Source organism: Solanum pennellii, chromosome 4, assembly GCF_001406875.1.
Source record: "Solanum pennellii chromosome 4, SPENNV200".
In the NCBI taxonomy this organism is placed as follows: domain Eukaryota; kingdom Viridiplantae; phylum Streptophyta; class Magnoliopsida; order Solanales; family Solanaceae; genus Solanum; species Solanum pennellii.
This window is the reverse complement of record NC_028640.1, coordinates 73,566,702-73,582,843: the sequence shown is the minus strand read 5'-3', so window position 1 is coordinate 73,582,843 and position 16,142 is coordinate 73,566,702. Positions and strand designations below refer to the sequence as shown.

At 31.2% G+C, this 16,142-nt stretch overlaps 3 protein-coding genes across 3 annotated transcripts; all 3 read right to left on the bottom strand.

The window, feature by feature from the left end:
• Positions 1 to 527: 527 nt before the first annotated feature.
• On the bottom strand, positions 528 to 4,914 carry LOC107018068 (cytochrome P450 81E8-like). Its single transcript, XM_015218432.2, has 2 exons — positions 2,191 to 4,914; positions 528 to 1,220 (listed from the first exon to the last, which is right to left on the bottom strand). Exons 1-2 carry the CDS (start codon positions 3,031 to 3,033, stop codon positions 609 to 611), a joined length of 1,455 nt encoding a protein of 484 aa, XP_015073918.1. The 5' UTR covers positions 3,034 to 4,914; the 3' UTR covers positions 528 to 608.
• A 244-nt stretch (positions 4,915 to 5,158) lies between these two features.
• On the bottom strand, positions 5,159 to 6,980 carry LOC107015862 (cytochrome P450 81F1-like). Its single transcript, XM_015216281.2, has 2 exons — positions 5,994 to 6,980; positions 5,159 to 5,912 (listed from the first exon to the last, which is right to left on the bottom strand). Exons 1-2 carry the CDS (start codon positions 6,921 to 6,923, stop codon positions 5,283 to 5,285), a joined length of 1,560 nt encoding a protein of 519 aa, XP_015071767.1. The 5' UTR covers positions 6,924 to 6,980; the 3' UTR covers positions 5,159 to 5,282.
• Positions 6,981 to 10,335: 3,355 nt separating this feature from the next.
• On the bottom strand, positions 10,336 to 12,806 carry LOC107017230 (cytochrome P450 81E8-like). Its single transcript, XM_015217499.2, has 2 exons — positions 11,868 to 12,806; positions 10,336 to 11,095 (listed from the first exon to the last, which is right to left on the bottom strand). Exons 1-2 carry the CDS (start codon positions 12,804 to 12,806, stop codon positions 10,478 to 10,480), a joined length of 1,557 nt encoding a protein of 518 aa, XP_015072985.1. The 3' UTR covers positions 10,336 to 10,477.
• Positions 12,807 to 16,142: the final 3,336 nt, after the last annotated feature.

The following is a 16,142-nucleotide window of genomic DNA, read 5'->3' as shown; positions in this document are numbered from 1 at the left end:
AAGACGAAAATATAACTTAAAGTCAAATATCTTAAAGTTTCACTAGTGAAATTTGATCGGAATATAAAATGTGTCAAGATAGTACCAACTAGTGAAATTTAATCAGAATTTAAAATGTGTCAAGATAGTACCAAAAAATGACATTCACAAATATTTACTCTTTAGCCCTTATAATAGAAAAATAGACATTCTCACGAAACTTAAAATTCTATAAATGAACCTTAGAGATATTTACTTGTGGATTTAAAAGTATAAGTTGGAGATATCTTTTACTGTCAAATTAACAAATATCCTAAAGTTTCACGTGTGAAATTTGATATTTCAGAATATAAACTATTTTTCAAAATAGTATCAAAAATATCATTCACAAATGTCCACTTTCCAGCCGTCGTAATTAAAAAACACAGACATTTTTCATGTCGCTTCAAATTCCATAAGTGAAACTCGGAGATATTTATATGAGGAATTTGCAAGTCCAGGACAAAGCTATCTTTAAAAGTAAAATATACTAGAGTTTCACTTACATAAAAAAAAAATATATCCAGTGAAAATTCACGAACTGAACGCGATCTTTACACACATAACGTTCTACTAATTTCATATTAAACTCAAAGTTGAGAAAAGAGTGCAACCATAGACTCTCTAGGCCTATACAATGCCTCTAAAGGCTCAAGTTTACTTAACATAAGCCCACAACTTTCATCTAAACTCACCAATTCTTCCCCAATTCTTTCCCACTCAAAACATTGAATAAATAAGCCCAAAACTAAACCAATTAACCTCATAGCAAGTCCAGAACCAGGACAAGCCCTTCTACCCATACCAAATGGTATAAATTTACATCCTTCAATCCCCCCTACAAATCTCTCTGGCTTAAACTCATTTGCATCTTCCCAAATTTTACCATCTCTTTGAATCTCCCAAATATTTACAAACAATATTGTACTTTTAGGAATATGGTAACCTTCAATTGTACATTCTTGTGTTGAAAAATGTGGGACTAAAAGTGGTCCAGCAGGAAATAACCTTAATGTTTCATTGATTATGCAACGCAAATATGGTAATTTAAGGATGTCTGGTTCCTCTAATGGACGTGTTTCTCCGATGAGGTTGTCGATTTCGAGTCTAGCCTTTTTCATTACCTCTGGATGGTTTAGTAACAGTGACATTGCCCATTCCATTGTTACAGCTGATGTATGTGTTCCAGCAGTAAACATTACCTTTAAAAATCAACAAAAGTTGAAAGCATCAATCAAAATGTTACTATTATACATATTATAAATGGAAAGAGGACAAATATACTCCTAAACTATTATAAATAGTATCCAAATACCATCCGTCATACTTTTAGGACATTGGTGCTCTTACTGTCCAAAAATTAGAACATATATGTTTTTTCACTCTAACAAATAGGGACACGTGAGACAGTCTTATCCGTTGATCCGATATTTAATAAATGTTGGATAGATGGATAAGATCATGACACGTGTATGTCCTTTAATATAAAGGGCATATTTTCTCTGGTTTTTAGACGTCATGAGCACCAATATGCCAAAAGTATGACGGTGGATATCTACATACCATTTACGATAGTTCGGAGATATATTTATCCTTTTCCCCTATTTTAAATTTAACATCATAATATTAAAAAAAACTCGCTTACTTTCTTAAACTCGTCAAATTAACACACAAATAATTTTGGGACATTATATCCTGAAGTTAAAAACATCATTCAAAATATTACTATTATACATATTTTGAAGGGAAAGTGGACAAATATATCCTGAATTATCGTAAATGTTATGCAGATACCGGAAAGTGGACAAATATACCCTGAATTATCGTAAATGTTATGCAGATACCCTCCGTCATACTTTTGGGACATTGGTGCCTTTGGTGTCCAAAAATTAGAGCATATATGCCCTTTACTATAACGGGAGACTAAATAGGGACACGTGGGATAATTTTATCCGTTGATCCGATATTTAATAAATGTCGGGTCGGTGGATAAGATTATCACACGTATATGCCGTTAGTATAATGCACAAATTTGCTCTAGTTGTACACGACATAGACACTAACGCCCAAAAAGTATGACGGTGAATATCTGCATAAAATATGATTGTTTGGAGGTATATTTGTCTTAAACTCAGACAAAAAATGAAAAGGAGGGAATATGAATGAGCTTACCATGATGACACCCTTAATAATATCATCTGTGTAACATTCTGGCTGGCCTCTCTGCAAAGACAACAACGTATGAATTATTGTTTTGTTATCAGCTCTGCTCTTTCGACATTCATCGATTAGGCCCTGAAGAAATTCATCTCTTCTTATCTTCAACTCCACCAAATTCTTCTCCAGTCCTTGAAATCCAATCCATTTAAGTATTGGAATATAATCACAAATGTTCATAATCATAGTTGGGCCGAACAAGTCATCAGTCGATGACTCGGCCCAACGTTTACCTGCAACCATTTTCGTTAACACATCGTAAACTAATTTCTCAAATAGAATTTTCAGTTTCACTTTTTGAGTAATTCCTCCTTTGTACTCTTGGATTAAATTTTTAACAACGAATTGGACTTCTTCCGTGCGGATGGAAGAGGAGCTGTTGAGGGTAAAAGTGGAAAATATTTGAATATTAGAAATTCGGCGAAGATTACGCCAATGGTCACCATAAGGTGAGAATCCAATTGTTGTGTGGTTATAGCCAAGGTGTTTACTAGCTAGAGATTTTGGTCTATTCGCGAAAATAATGTCATTTTTCGTGAAGCATTGCTCCGCGATTGAGGCAGAGGAGACGATTATCACTTGAGATGTACCAAAATATAGGTACATAATTGGACCATATTTGCTAGAAAGTGATTTGAAGGTTTGGTGAATTGGAGATTTGAGGAGATGGAGATGTCCAATAATTGGTAAAAATGGTGGACTTGGAGGAAGATTTTTCCTTCTTGCATTTTGCAATTTTAGAAAAAAAAATATGGAGAAAATCAAGAGTATAGTTGGTAATATGAATCCAATCTCCATATTCACGAATAATAATTTTCGCCGAATGAAAGCAATACTTTAACCACCGAGTTTAGTAGAAAGAATCAAATCTTTTCAAAAGCTTCGCGAAGACACAAGGCCCTAGCAGAGGAAAGACTTTATCCAATAATGTTGTTGCATGGGCTGATTGTATTAATTTCAAAAGATTTTGTGTTGTCGTTTATTATAAGGTCAATTAAATTGAAGTAAGCACTGATGTCAAATGCATGTGTACACTAAAAAGTCTTTTAACTTTGAACTTATTTTAATGAATGAGCTGATTTTTAGATCTTGTAAGATATTATTTCACCCTTAAGACTACAACACGTCAACACGTTAACCTTTTATCTTTTAAAGTTTAAAGGTTTCTGCTATTACAAAATATGGCGCTGACATTGTAGATAGAGATTTTATTCGATTTGATTGTATGGGGCTCCATATTTTAAGGGTGTTTCACATGCAACAAATATGAAATAAAATCAAGGTACAGACTAAGGCCAGCCGTATGGCAAAGCCTACGGAACGCGTTGGGTAGCAGAGTGAGTCTTAGCACAACCTTTCATCCTAAGGCCGATGGGCGATGGTCAATCTAGAGTTAGTTTACGAGGGGAGGATTGTCCAAGTCTATTCCATTCCACAACCAACATGAGGTTTTTACTCACTCTAACAGAACACAAAGGTAAATTCAAATTTTTTACATAAGCAGGAGCAGATCTATACTGCAATGAATTGACTTAGAGCAGATTAAGTAACTGAAAACAGTACTGGCGCGGAATACAAATAGCCTCCAAAGGCTCTTCCTTGTTCTAATTTTCTCTAGAATAAAAACGAACATTGTATCTAAACTAACAATACAACACAACGGGTAACAATCATCCAAACGAGGGTGTTAGTAGGTAGAACTAGGCATTAAATACTCTAAAAAAACCAAATCTTCATACTGCAATAACAAGAAGCAAAAACAAATGGCATCTTCACCTACTGTTCAACACATTTCAGATTGTTTCATCAAGCCACTTTACGATTCAGAAGAGTCGAAAAAGCCTGTTTATCTATCATCATGGGATATAGCCATGCTTTCGTTTCAATATATCCAAAAAGGTCTCCTTTTCACCAAGCCATCATCTTTTCAACTTGATCCTCTATTGCAAAAGCTTAAAGAATTCACTCTCAATCACCTTTGTTCATTTTTACCCATTAGCTGGTCGTTTCAAAACACTTAAAACAAGAAAGTCCCCCTCTTTACACCGTCTTTATCGATCAACTGTGTTAATACCCCTGGTGCAAGATTTATCCATGCTAATCTTGATTCAACTGTTTCTGATATACTTTCACCAAAAGATGTGCCTTTAATTGTCCAATCGTTTTTCGATCATGATAGAGCCATTAACCATGATGGACATGAATTTGGATTTGGAAAAGGAGTGGCACTTAGAAGTGGATATGCACATAAGTTTGATGGGGAAGTTAGTTTGTACGAAGGAATTGAAGGTGTTGGTAGCATGGATTTGGAAGTGTGCCTTTTACCTCACTTCATGGCTTCTCTTGAAACTGATAAGGAGTTTATGGATAGTTTATAAAGTTAGTTTAGATGTTTTGGTATTTGGAGAATTGATGTGTTTTTAATGTTGTTCAGTTTGATATGGGTTTGATTCTTGTTCTTAACTTTTTCTCATCTAGTATCCAGTGTACGTGCTTGTCTAGACTAATTCCGTATTGGATTGTAAGACGCTCTCTAACCAAGATGATTATGTATTAAAGAACTCAAACACGAGAGCTCTGATTATAATGATCTTATAATTAATTGAAGGATAACTTATATCCAGCCATACTTAGAGGATGGTTTGCAAATACAATATCGTTATTTCGTGAAACATTCTTCCACAGCAGATGGAGAAGACACAAGAAGCAATTTTTCGACAGCCAAATCGGAGGTACAGAACTGGTCCATAATTAGTTTGGTGAAGTGAATTTTTGATGAGGTAAAGATGGCCAATAATTGGCAGAGACAGAGGACTAGGTGGTAAAGGTTTTACGGGATAGAACAGATGTTTGATCAAAAAGATGGTAACAACAAATATCAAGATAGTAGCTAAATAGTAGTAGTTAAAGTTCAGATTCTCCATGGGCGAAATGTTGAAACAACACATCGAAAGAGTTGTTCTACCTTGTCCTTAAACTCGTGTACTTATTTATAAACATTCACTGAGAAAACAAAGATAGATCCTTACACTACATAGATAATAAATTCAGAGCTGGTCAAGATATCGAATACAATTCTGGCGTGGGATGCATATGGCCTCCAAAGGCTTTTCCTTGTTCAAAGTAATTCTAGCATTATAGCACGCATCCAAGTTTTCCTCAAATTCCACATTTTCCCAATCAAACCACTGAATCAACGAACCCAAAACCAACGAAGCAGTACGTAAGCCCATTGCAGCTCCAGGGCAGACTCTTCTCCCCATTCCAAATGGCACAAATTTATAATTGAACCCTTCTTTTTCCCCTTTCATACCCTCAAATCTCTCCGGTTTAAACTTTTCAGGCTCATCCCATACCTCGGGGTCCCTATGGATTGCCCAAGCGTTAACCATTAGGATTGTATGTTTAGGTACATCATAGCCACCAATAGTACAATCTTCTAATGAGTAGTGAGGCAAAAGAAGCGGTGCTGGAGGGTATAATCTCAGCGTCTCGTTGATAACACACTGCAAATAAGGTAGACTAGTGAAATCAGATTCATTAAGCAAACGCTCATTCCCCACTTTGTTGTCAATCTCAGCTCTCAGCTTGTGAAATGCCTCAGGGTTAGCTAAAAGAAGTCGCATCGCCCATTGAATTGTCATTGATGTGGTCTCAGTTCCCGCAATAAACAAAACCTGTCAAACTCTAATTAGTGAAGTTACCTTAAAGTCGAAATATATCAAGACTATAATTAAAAAAAATTTGATCGAATGTACCTGAAGAACACTTTTAATGAGATCATCTGTATAGAATTCGGGTTCTGATTCTTGCAGAGACAATAGAGTTTCAACTAGTGTGTCCTTCTTCTCTCTGTTTCCATTAGAACTAGACTCCGAAACACTAATAGGACTAACTTTCTTCTGTCGAAATTCGTCAAATAGACTATTCAGGAATTCATTTCTCTTCTTCTGAGCTAAAACCATCCTCTTCTCAATCCCTTTATACCCAAACCATTTCAATACTGGCAAGAAATCACACACATTCAAAGGCAACAACGTCGCGAAGAAAAATCCCTTGATCTCATCAATAATTTCTTTACCTTTCTCTGTTCCTATCTCCTCCTCACTTACGCAACGTTTCCCAGTACCACTTCTCATCATAACATTAAACGCAAAACTAGAAACCCAATTACTCAAGTTAATTTTCACATTACTACTCCCACTCCTATTACAATTAGCTTCAAATAAACCGCGAATAAGGATTGTAATTTCTTCACTCCTCAATGCAGAAGACTTTTGAAGGCTATTGAAAGAGAAAATCTCAATTACCATTAGACGGCGAAGCGCCCTCCAAAGATAACCATAAGAAGCCCAAACAACAGCCGTATAGTTGAACGAATACTTATCTCCAGTCATAGTCTGAGGACGATTCGCAAATATAATATCGTTTTTAGTGAAACATTCTTCAACAGCGGATGGAGAAGTTACCACAAGCAAGTTTCGACAGCCAAACCGGAGGTACATAACTGGTCCATATTTAGCTGATAATGAGGTTAATGTCTGATGAATTGAATTTTTGATCATGTAAAGATGACCAATTATTGGAAGAGATAGAGGACTAGGCGGTAAACGATTTTTGGAACGAAAGTATTTTAACAAAAAGACAACAAAAAATAGCAATAAGTAGTAAGAGTTGAGAATCTCCATGGCCAAAAACAGAGTAATTGTAGATTTTATAAGTCAAAGGCAGTGTAGTTTTAGTAAACAGATTTGTGTTTCATATATACATATCAGTTCTCAATGTGTGGAGGCTAAAAAATTTTCGTAAGCAATGATCGCATTTAAGTAAATGACAAATTCAAGTAAACCAAATTTCTACGTTTCTATAACAAAATAACACTAATAATAATTTAAGAGACAGTTAGAAAGAAGAAAACAACTAACGGAGAAATTATAATTTTAACATAAACGCAAGTGAAATTTTCAATAACGACATAAGAATAATCGTGTGAATAGTAACGAAAATACGAAGTATATAGGTTAAATATATTTTTCTGTCTAATAATTAGTCTTTACCATTGGTCAAAGAAGTGCAAACTACATAAGGTGCACAAGTTAACTATATACTACGCTTAGTATTATCTTTTTGAAGTATATATATATATATATATTTCAAGATAAATATTAGCTTATCGGTATTTATAAATAAAAAAATCGAACTAGTGCACATAACCCCACATGCACATTAGTCCACCTCTGGCTAGCATACATGTGTGTGGTTGTCAAGTTTCAACTAATCACATGATAAAGAAGTTTGTATAAAATAGAGATAATATCATAGATAAATTTTTCTCAAAAGTCACTTAACTATAAATTTTTCTCTCAGAAAGTCATTCGATTATGTTTCTTAACTCAAAATTTACTTAACTATGAACTTTTCTTTCAGAAAATTATTCAACTATTGAAGCTTTTCTCTCAGAAAATCACACAATTATGAAAACTTTTTTTAAGAGAAAAGTTCAAAACTAGAGTAACTTTCTCAAAGTTAAAATGTTGGTGAAAACTGAAATTTATTGAAGTAGTCTTTACCTTATCAAGAAAGGGCAATTGATTAAGTTATTGACAAATTCAAGTACTCTCAATAGATAATATATACTATAATTTTATTGTAGCATTATCACTTCACGATAGAGAGAGTGAAAGCTAAGGGTAACGACTCACAAGTTTAAAAAACATTCCGCGTTTAATACTATGTTTTTTAATGCAAAAAATAATAGCATGAATTTGGTTCTTATCACTTCTAGGCTCTATTCATTTTTACTTGTTATTGTTTAACTTGACATACCTATTAAGAAACTAATTATTGATATAGATATTTTATCTTAATATCTCTATTAATTAATGTTTAGTATATATTAGGTCTTCAAGAATGATATTTGGAGATTATTAGTATTTAATGTTAACGGTAAAACATGAAAAAACTGTCTATTTTTATGTGTCAGAATGGATAAATAAAAAAATAAAAATCTATTTTAAAAATAAATGACCCACAAAAATGAACGGAAGGAATTTTTATTTCTCCTCTCTCTATTTTATCCCGTTACCAGCTTAAATGTGTAACAAATGTATATACTTATTACCTAAATATAAGAGGTCTCGATTAACCAATTTTCTTAATCGAAAAGGTAATACTTATTAACCATGATTAAAAGAAGAGAGGTTTCTATTTAAGTTTTCCAATTTTGACAAGGAAATATTCATCTTCCATGAAATTGGCATCGAATGGAATTATTTTTATTTTCATTTTCAAAACAAAAGTTTCCATCTATTGTATAAAAAAGTTTATCTAACAATATGTTCCGTTTATATTTCTTTGATATTTTCTGATAAAAAATATTTTTCAATACTTTTATTTATTTTCTAAATGTTGAGAATTCTATTTTATATGTACAATATTTTCTTTTAGTAAAGTAACGTATTTAAATACTGATTTTGAATTGGCAGAAATTTAATCTATTTAATTTTTTTTTGTGAGTGTGATAATAGGAAATACAAGTTATATATAGATCATAACAAAAATAATTTGTTGTTGTGGATGAATGGGACATACAAGTTATGTATAGATAACAAAAGGAATTTACTGTTCTGGGAAATCTATTAAAGTATGAGCCTATTTGGATCGTTTTATAATATACCGTTGAAAGTACCTAAGCATGAAGTTAGTTAGTAGTTAGAGTGATAAGTTCCTAGTACGTAGAAACGAAAAGCATGATCATATTGCTGACCAATTTAAGTAATCGACAAATGCAAAAGGATAAACGATGACTGGATGAGGTCGATAGATGGAGAGACTAAGTTTTGTACACATTTTTCTTATTTGTTTTTATTCATTCAGAAACTCATTTCTCAAAGTTAACGAGTGCACATGGACATGAGTCCACCTATGAGTGAAACTGACATACATGCGTGGTTGTCAAGTATCAACTAATTCCACAAAAAAAGAAGTTTGTCTAAAAAAAATCAGTTAATTATAAACTTTTTTCTCGTAAAGTTACTTAAATTATGAAGGTTTTTTCTCTCAAAAAGTCACGTACTATGAAACTTTTTTTGAAAGAAAAGTTTAAAATTAGAGTGACTTTTTCATTATAAAGAAAGTATGTGGAAACTGAAATGTATTTAAAAAAAAACTAATCTTTACTTTATCAACAAACAAAGGACAATTGATATATATATTTTTATTGTAGTATTATCACTTTACGAAAAAGGATTGAGAGAGTGAAAGCGAAGGGTCACGACTCACGAGTGTAACAAACATTTGGCGTTTAATACGTACTATGCTTTTCTTAATGTAAAAAAAATTAATATGGATTTGGCTATTATGTCTTTGTTCATTTTTACTTATCAGTATTAAATTTGGTATGAGAAAATAATTATTGACATAGTTATTTTATCATCATATCCATATTAATTAATCTTTTAGTATTAGATCTTTGAGAACGATTTGGAGATTAGTTTTTAATATTAAGGATAAAATATGGAAAAAAATATTTTTTTTATATATCAAAAATGATAAATAAAATAAAAATCTGTTTCAGAATAAGATACAAGTCTTGTATAGATCATATATAACAAGAATAATTTACTGTTATGTATAAATGGGAAATACAAGAGGATAATTAACTGTTTTTGGGAAATCTACTAAAGAATGAGCACGTTTGAGCTTATAGTTCAAATTTGTTGCTTATAAATAAAAAAATCATAAATTAAGAATTATAACTTCTTATTTTTTATTTATTTTTGTCTTGTTAGCTTAAAAATAATATTTTATTTTATTGAAATACTATAAAATCGCTTTAAAAATTATTTTAACTTGAAAAACACTATTTTCTTTGCGTCAATTTATATGACTTATTTTTTATTTAGTCAAAAACTGACAAATTTCTGTATTAAATAGTAACATAAACTTTAAAATATATATTTTACCATTAATGAAATGCCTTATTTTAAACCACAAATTTCTAAAGTCACTTTTTTTAAACTCCATCTGAAATTAAGCTATACTCATATAAAATAAAAACGAAAGTATAAATCAATCGAGACACACTCTTAATCCATTTCCACAATATTGATCTTATTTGGGTAACACATTCCATTAAAACACAAAGATAAAATCCTTATATATATCACATGTTACACACCAATCCAAGATACATTTTAGCATACTTATTTATTACACAAACCCACACAATTCTTATTCGAAATTAATGCTGACGAGGAATGCAAATAGCCTCAAAAGGCTTATCCTTACTTGAAATTACATTAGAATTATAGTATTCATCCATATTACTATAATTTTCATCTAATTCCACATTTTTCCAATCAAACCATTGAACCAACGAACCCAACCCCAATGAAACAGTACGCATGCCCATTTTAGCTCCGGGGCATGCTCTTCTTCCCATACCGAATGGTATAAATTTATAATTAAACCCTTCTTTTTTCGCCCCATCCATATCCTCAAATCTCTCAGGTATGAATTTTTGAGGCTCGTCCCATAACTCGGGGTCCCTATGAATGGCCCAAGCGTTAACCATTAGGATTGTATTTTTTGGTACATGGTAGCCACCAACACTACAATCTTCTAATGAGTAATGAGGCAATAGAAGTGGTACTAGAGAGTATAATCTCAACGTCTCGTTTATAACACATTGTAAATAAGGAAGATTATTGAAATCGGAGTCGTTTAATAAACGATTATTCCCAACTTTGCTATCGATTTCGAATCTCAATTTTTGAAATACTTTAGGGTGAGCTAAAAGAAGTCGCATTGCCCATTGAATTGTCATCGATGTGGTCTCTGTTCCCGCAACAAACAAAGCCTAAAACACCATAAACACACATAATTAGTAAAACCAAATTATATATGTGTATATTAGTATTAAGTTTACATTATCTATACACTATATATGGTCTATGTACATAGATTTTGTATACTAGATGACCCAAAGGTATTGGGTTATAATTTACTCTAATATTCATAAGGAACGCTTATATAAATTCACTAGTTAAAAAAGTAATTACTTAGATACATTTTAATCTGTAATATTGTGAATTTTATTAGATTTCGTTGTGTCTAGATACATGTACTTTGAAATACATTAGGATTAATATTAGGTGTATTTTTTCTCGATAAACTATATCCAAGTGACTTTACATTATCTGGTGACAAATCTCTCTCATCTCCCTCCCTATCTTGCTCTTATCTCTCTTTATTTTAGTATATTTGATAGCATCAATATATATATCTAAATGTATCTTCCTTAATATATGGTAGAAAACTCTCAGCTTAAGCAGTAAGATACGTAATATTTTTAAATATAAGTAATAATATTATATATGATAAATGGAGTATGTCTAATCATGTGATTTCTCTATTTACTATCTTTAGAAACTAATAACGACAGCGAGCCAATTATCTTCACGTTTATACTCAAAAAGACACGCCAGCAAAATTTGCAAGGATATATAATGTATACAACGAATATATATATATATATATGTTGATAGTACGTATAGTAATTGTTAAAGCAAATCAAGCACATCTAATACTACCAACTTTATGCTATAGTTTGAAGGAACATATGTACGTACCACTAGAAGACTTTTAATGAGATCGTCCGTGTAGAATTCAGGTTCAAATTCTTGCAGAGACAATAAAGTTTCAACTAGCGTCGCCTTCTTCCCCTTAGCTTCATGATCACTACCACTACTATTTTTTTTGTGTCGAAATTCGTCAAGTAATTTGTTTAAAAATTTATTTCTCTTCATACTCATTAAATCAATTTTTTTCTCAATCCCTTTATACCCAAACCATTTCAAAATTGGCAAAAAATCACAAACGTTTAAAACCAACAAATTAGCAAAGAAAACACCCCTCATCTCTTCAATTATCTTTTTTCCCTTTTCCATTCCTATATCTTCCTCACACACACAACTTTTTCCAGTACCGATTCTCATCATAATATTAAACACAAAAGTAAAAGCCCAACAATTCAAGTCAACCCTAGTACCGCCACGTGTATTATTTTCACTAGCTTTAAATAAAGAGCGAATCAAAATTTCAATTTCTTCATTTCGAATTAAAGAAGACTTTTGAAGACTGTTCGAAGAGAAGAATTCAATCGCCGTTTGACGGCGCAGAACTCTCCAGAGTTGACCGTACGGTGCCAAAAAAAGAGAAGTATAATTAAAAGAAACACGGTCACCTAGCATGCTACGTGGCCGGTTTGCAAATACAACATCGTTTTTCGTGAAACATTCTTCTACCGAGGATCGAGAGGACACAATCAATAAATTTCGACACCCGAAACGTAGGTATATAACCGGACCATACTTAGTTGATAAAGAGTTTAATGTTTGGTGAAGTGAATTTTTGATAAGGTAAAGATGACCTATTATTGGAAGAGACAAAGGACTAGGTGGTAAATTTTTTTTTGGATGAATCAAATGTTTCAATAAAATTATGAGGAAAAATATAAAGATGATAGCTAGGTAGTAATAAGAGGAATTTGAATTATAAAAGTTCTGCATGGCTGAAATAATTATTTGAAGAAAAAAAAATGCTTGAACTTTGAGTTCTTGACAATTTATTGCTGCGTAGTATATAGTTTTATATATAGACAGTATTACCCCACTATATATTAGTGGTATTAAATTAAAGGATCACGTGAAACACAATTGAATTGTGAAACTCGTTTTGAGTTTGGAAAGAATACTAGTCGACTTATTGGTTTGAAATGTAAAATTCAGAAAAATGGTGAGTAGTAATTAATGTCTCTTACTTCATTTGTTTAAAAAAGAATAAAATAGTTTGATATGTTATGAAATTTATGAAAATAAAAAATATATATTTTAGTTTTATGATCTTCAATTAAAGTTGGTCAAATGTATTAAAATGTTATTTATGTGAGTTATTTATATAATAATGATATTATATATAAATTATTTTCATAAAAAAAGATATATCAATTCTAAACAATCAAATTTAAAGTTATATCAAGCGCTTTTCTTAATGGTTAATAACCATACAAACATCAGCAACTTATTTTAGTCAACTAGTTTGAAAAGTACTTTATTCTTGTCTATTTATTTTTATCAGCACACCTCATAAATTGAAATGCGATTGAGACGGCGAATTAAATGTAATAAAAATCTGGCCATCTGGCCAAAAATTATACTTTTCCCTTAAAAGTAAGAGATGAAGATTGCACAAGTGGCCATATTAGTTGATGTGAGCTTCTTTACAAACTTTTTTCCGTTTCCTTGACTCATTCTTCTAGATATCCTTAGAACACTTATTGTGATACGTTAATTGTACTACTATTTAAAGATACCTAAATTACTTTTAATTTGTAGAAAGACAAAACATTAATTATATATCTTGTAGTGCTAGTGATGGAGTTATTTGATATTTATGCACTATAGATATTGTGTTTATAGATGTAAGCATTTAATATTTTTTCTGTGAAAATAATATTTTTCATTTTTTTTGAAGGGTTAATCCGTGGCCCGCTTAGAATTAGGTTTGTTGGGCTGCTATTTTATAGATCCTTTAATTAAAAATATCAGTCCATTCAATCCATTTAACTCTCTAGCCTATTAGGATTGAATTGAATTGAGTTAGCGTAAATCCTTTTTAACAGCTCTACTTTCGTTGTTAAAACAATAGGCATACTTCAGCAAGTATTTGAATAAAATACACAACACCACACCACAATATTTTGTAGGTTTTTTCTCTCGTTTTTTTTTCTTTTTGGCATTGCTATAGATGCTGACCTATGCTAGAAAAAAGTGGCATCTAACTCTAACTTAAATTCTTAAATTTCATTAAACAAATCTTACAAAAATGTATAGTTTATTGGGTAAGTCACATGACCAAATTAAACACGAAATACATGCAATTTTAATTTGAGTTATAAAAAAAATAGAATAATTGTCAATATAGAAAATAATTATAACAAAAAACGCTAAGTGGATATTTTTTTCATATATTCTTAGTCTTGATGGACAGAGTGACCTGGTATTGATTGGAGATGACAAATATCTCGTGAAATTAATTGAAATACATAAAAGCTGACTCGAACATCATGATATTTATCTCGAAAAAGAGTGAGAGATCAATTATAGTATCATAAATTAAATGGATTACATAATTTTCTCTCAACCTGCACTTCACATATATAAAACGTCATTCATGACGCTTGAATTTTCCTTTTAAAATTAAGAATTGCAAGAATTGAACTAAAAAGAGAACTATTATTTGTTCAGATTGTTTGATAAAAGTAGTCATACAACCATTTTGAATATTGGTTCAATTTGTTACATCAATATCACGTTTTACTTTTGGATAATTTAACTACAGACAAATGTCTTATAAAAAAATCCTTTCGTCTACCATCTCAACCATATAATACTTTCCTTTATTCATAAGAAAAAAATATATATATACAAACAGTTAGACGCAACATAAATACAATAGGAATGAGATATTTCTTAATCTATTATAGTTCTAGTTGATCTAATCATTAAACAATGTTTATATAAAATTTAAATAATCTATTATTGACTTTGAAGTTTTAAAATTGGGATATCAATTTCGTTATGAATTTCTGATTTTTACATTGTTTTTTTTCATAGTGTAATCAAAATTAGAAACCAAACAAACAACATTTACCGCAAAAAGAATAACTTTTACCGACAATAAATAGACACATTAGAGTGTTAAAGTCTTTATCGACAATATTAATAAAGTGTCATTAGATCAAGTATCGCTAAAGACTTTAAAGACATATACAAAGAGTGATAATTGTCGCTAAAATATAATTTAGTGACAATTAAGCTATTATCGTTAATTAATTACCGTTAAAAGATGATTTGTTATGTACTAATGGTTTGAGCTTGGGACTTCCATGTTAGAGGTCTCAAGTTCGAAACCCCTTGCTAGCGTTAGCGAGGGATTTGCCTTTTGGGTCGAGCTCGTCGCACCAGGCTTGCCTAGTGCGGGTTACCTCTCCTACGTGATTTGTGAGCTATTGCGCGAAATTTTACCCTGTACGACCCGAAAATGATATCGACTGCGGGTTTAAAAAAAGATGATTTGTTATGTAGTGATTTGATCTTATTGAATGTGTCATTTTCGTCGGTGAAAATTAAATGCATGTAAAGTGAGAGATTAGATTATAATTTTGGTTGAAAACTATAGAAAATGTAATGAGTCAATTTTATTGGATTGGGTTATGAATTGTTTTCAATTTGTTTAACTTAATTCAAGCAAACTTCGAATATATTAGATCAAATTTATTTATTAGCTCAATTATTTATAAAATTTGACACAGTCTGTTCATTTTTCTTATTTAATGGTAGGAAACATGTCAATTCTAAAGTTTATGACTTTTTTTTTTAATTTCAAGATATCTTCGGAATGCAACTCTTTCTTTAAGAAGTCATGAGTAAAATTACTTAATTATTTCATTCTCCTAATTATCAAGTCTAGTTTTAAAAAGGTACTAATATGAGACTTTGATTTATCTAAAACTATACTTTTTCACAGATTCTGAGAACAATTATTTTCTGTGAAGAATATCAACGCAAAAGTATTTAAAAGTTAAATAAAAACATAAGTTGAGAACCATTATTGATTGGAAGAAATTAACTAAGGGGAAAAAGAAAGAAAAAAGATTAATTGAAGGAAAAAATCTCATATCCCATTCTTATCAAATATGGTAGGTAATTAGAACAATATATTATTCATAGGGCCGTTCAAAATTGAATCGAAACAGATAAGTCGAATCGATAAAAAGGTTATTGTATAGTATGGGTTATTGGTTTAGTGGTTTTGATAACGGTTTTTGATTTTTTTTTATTGGG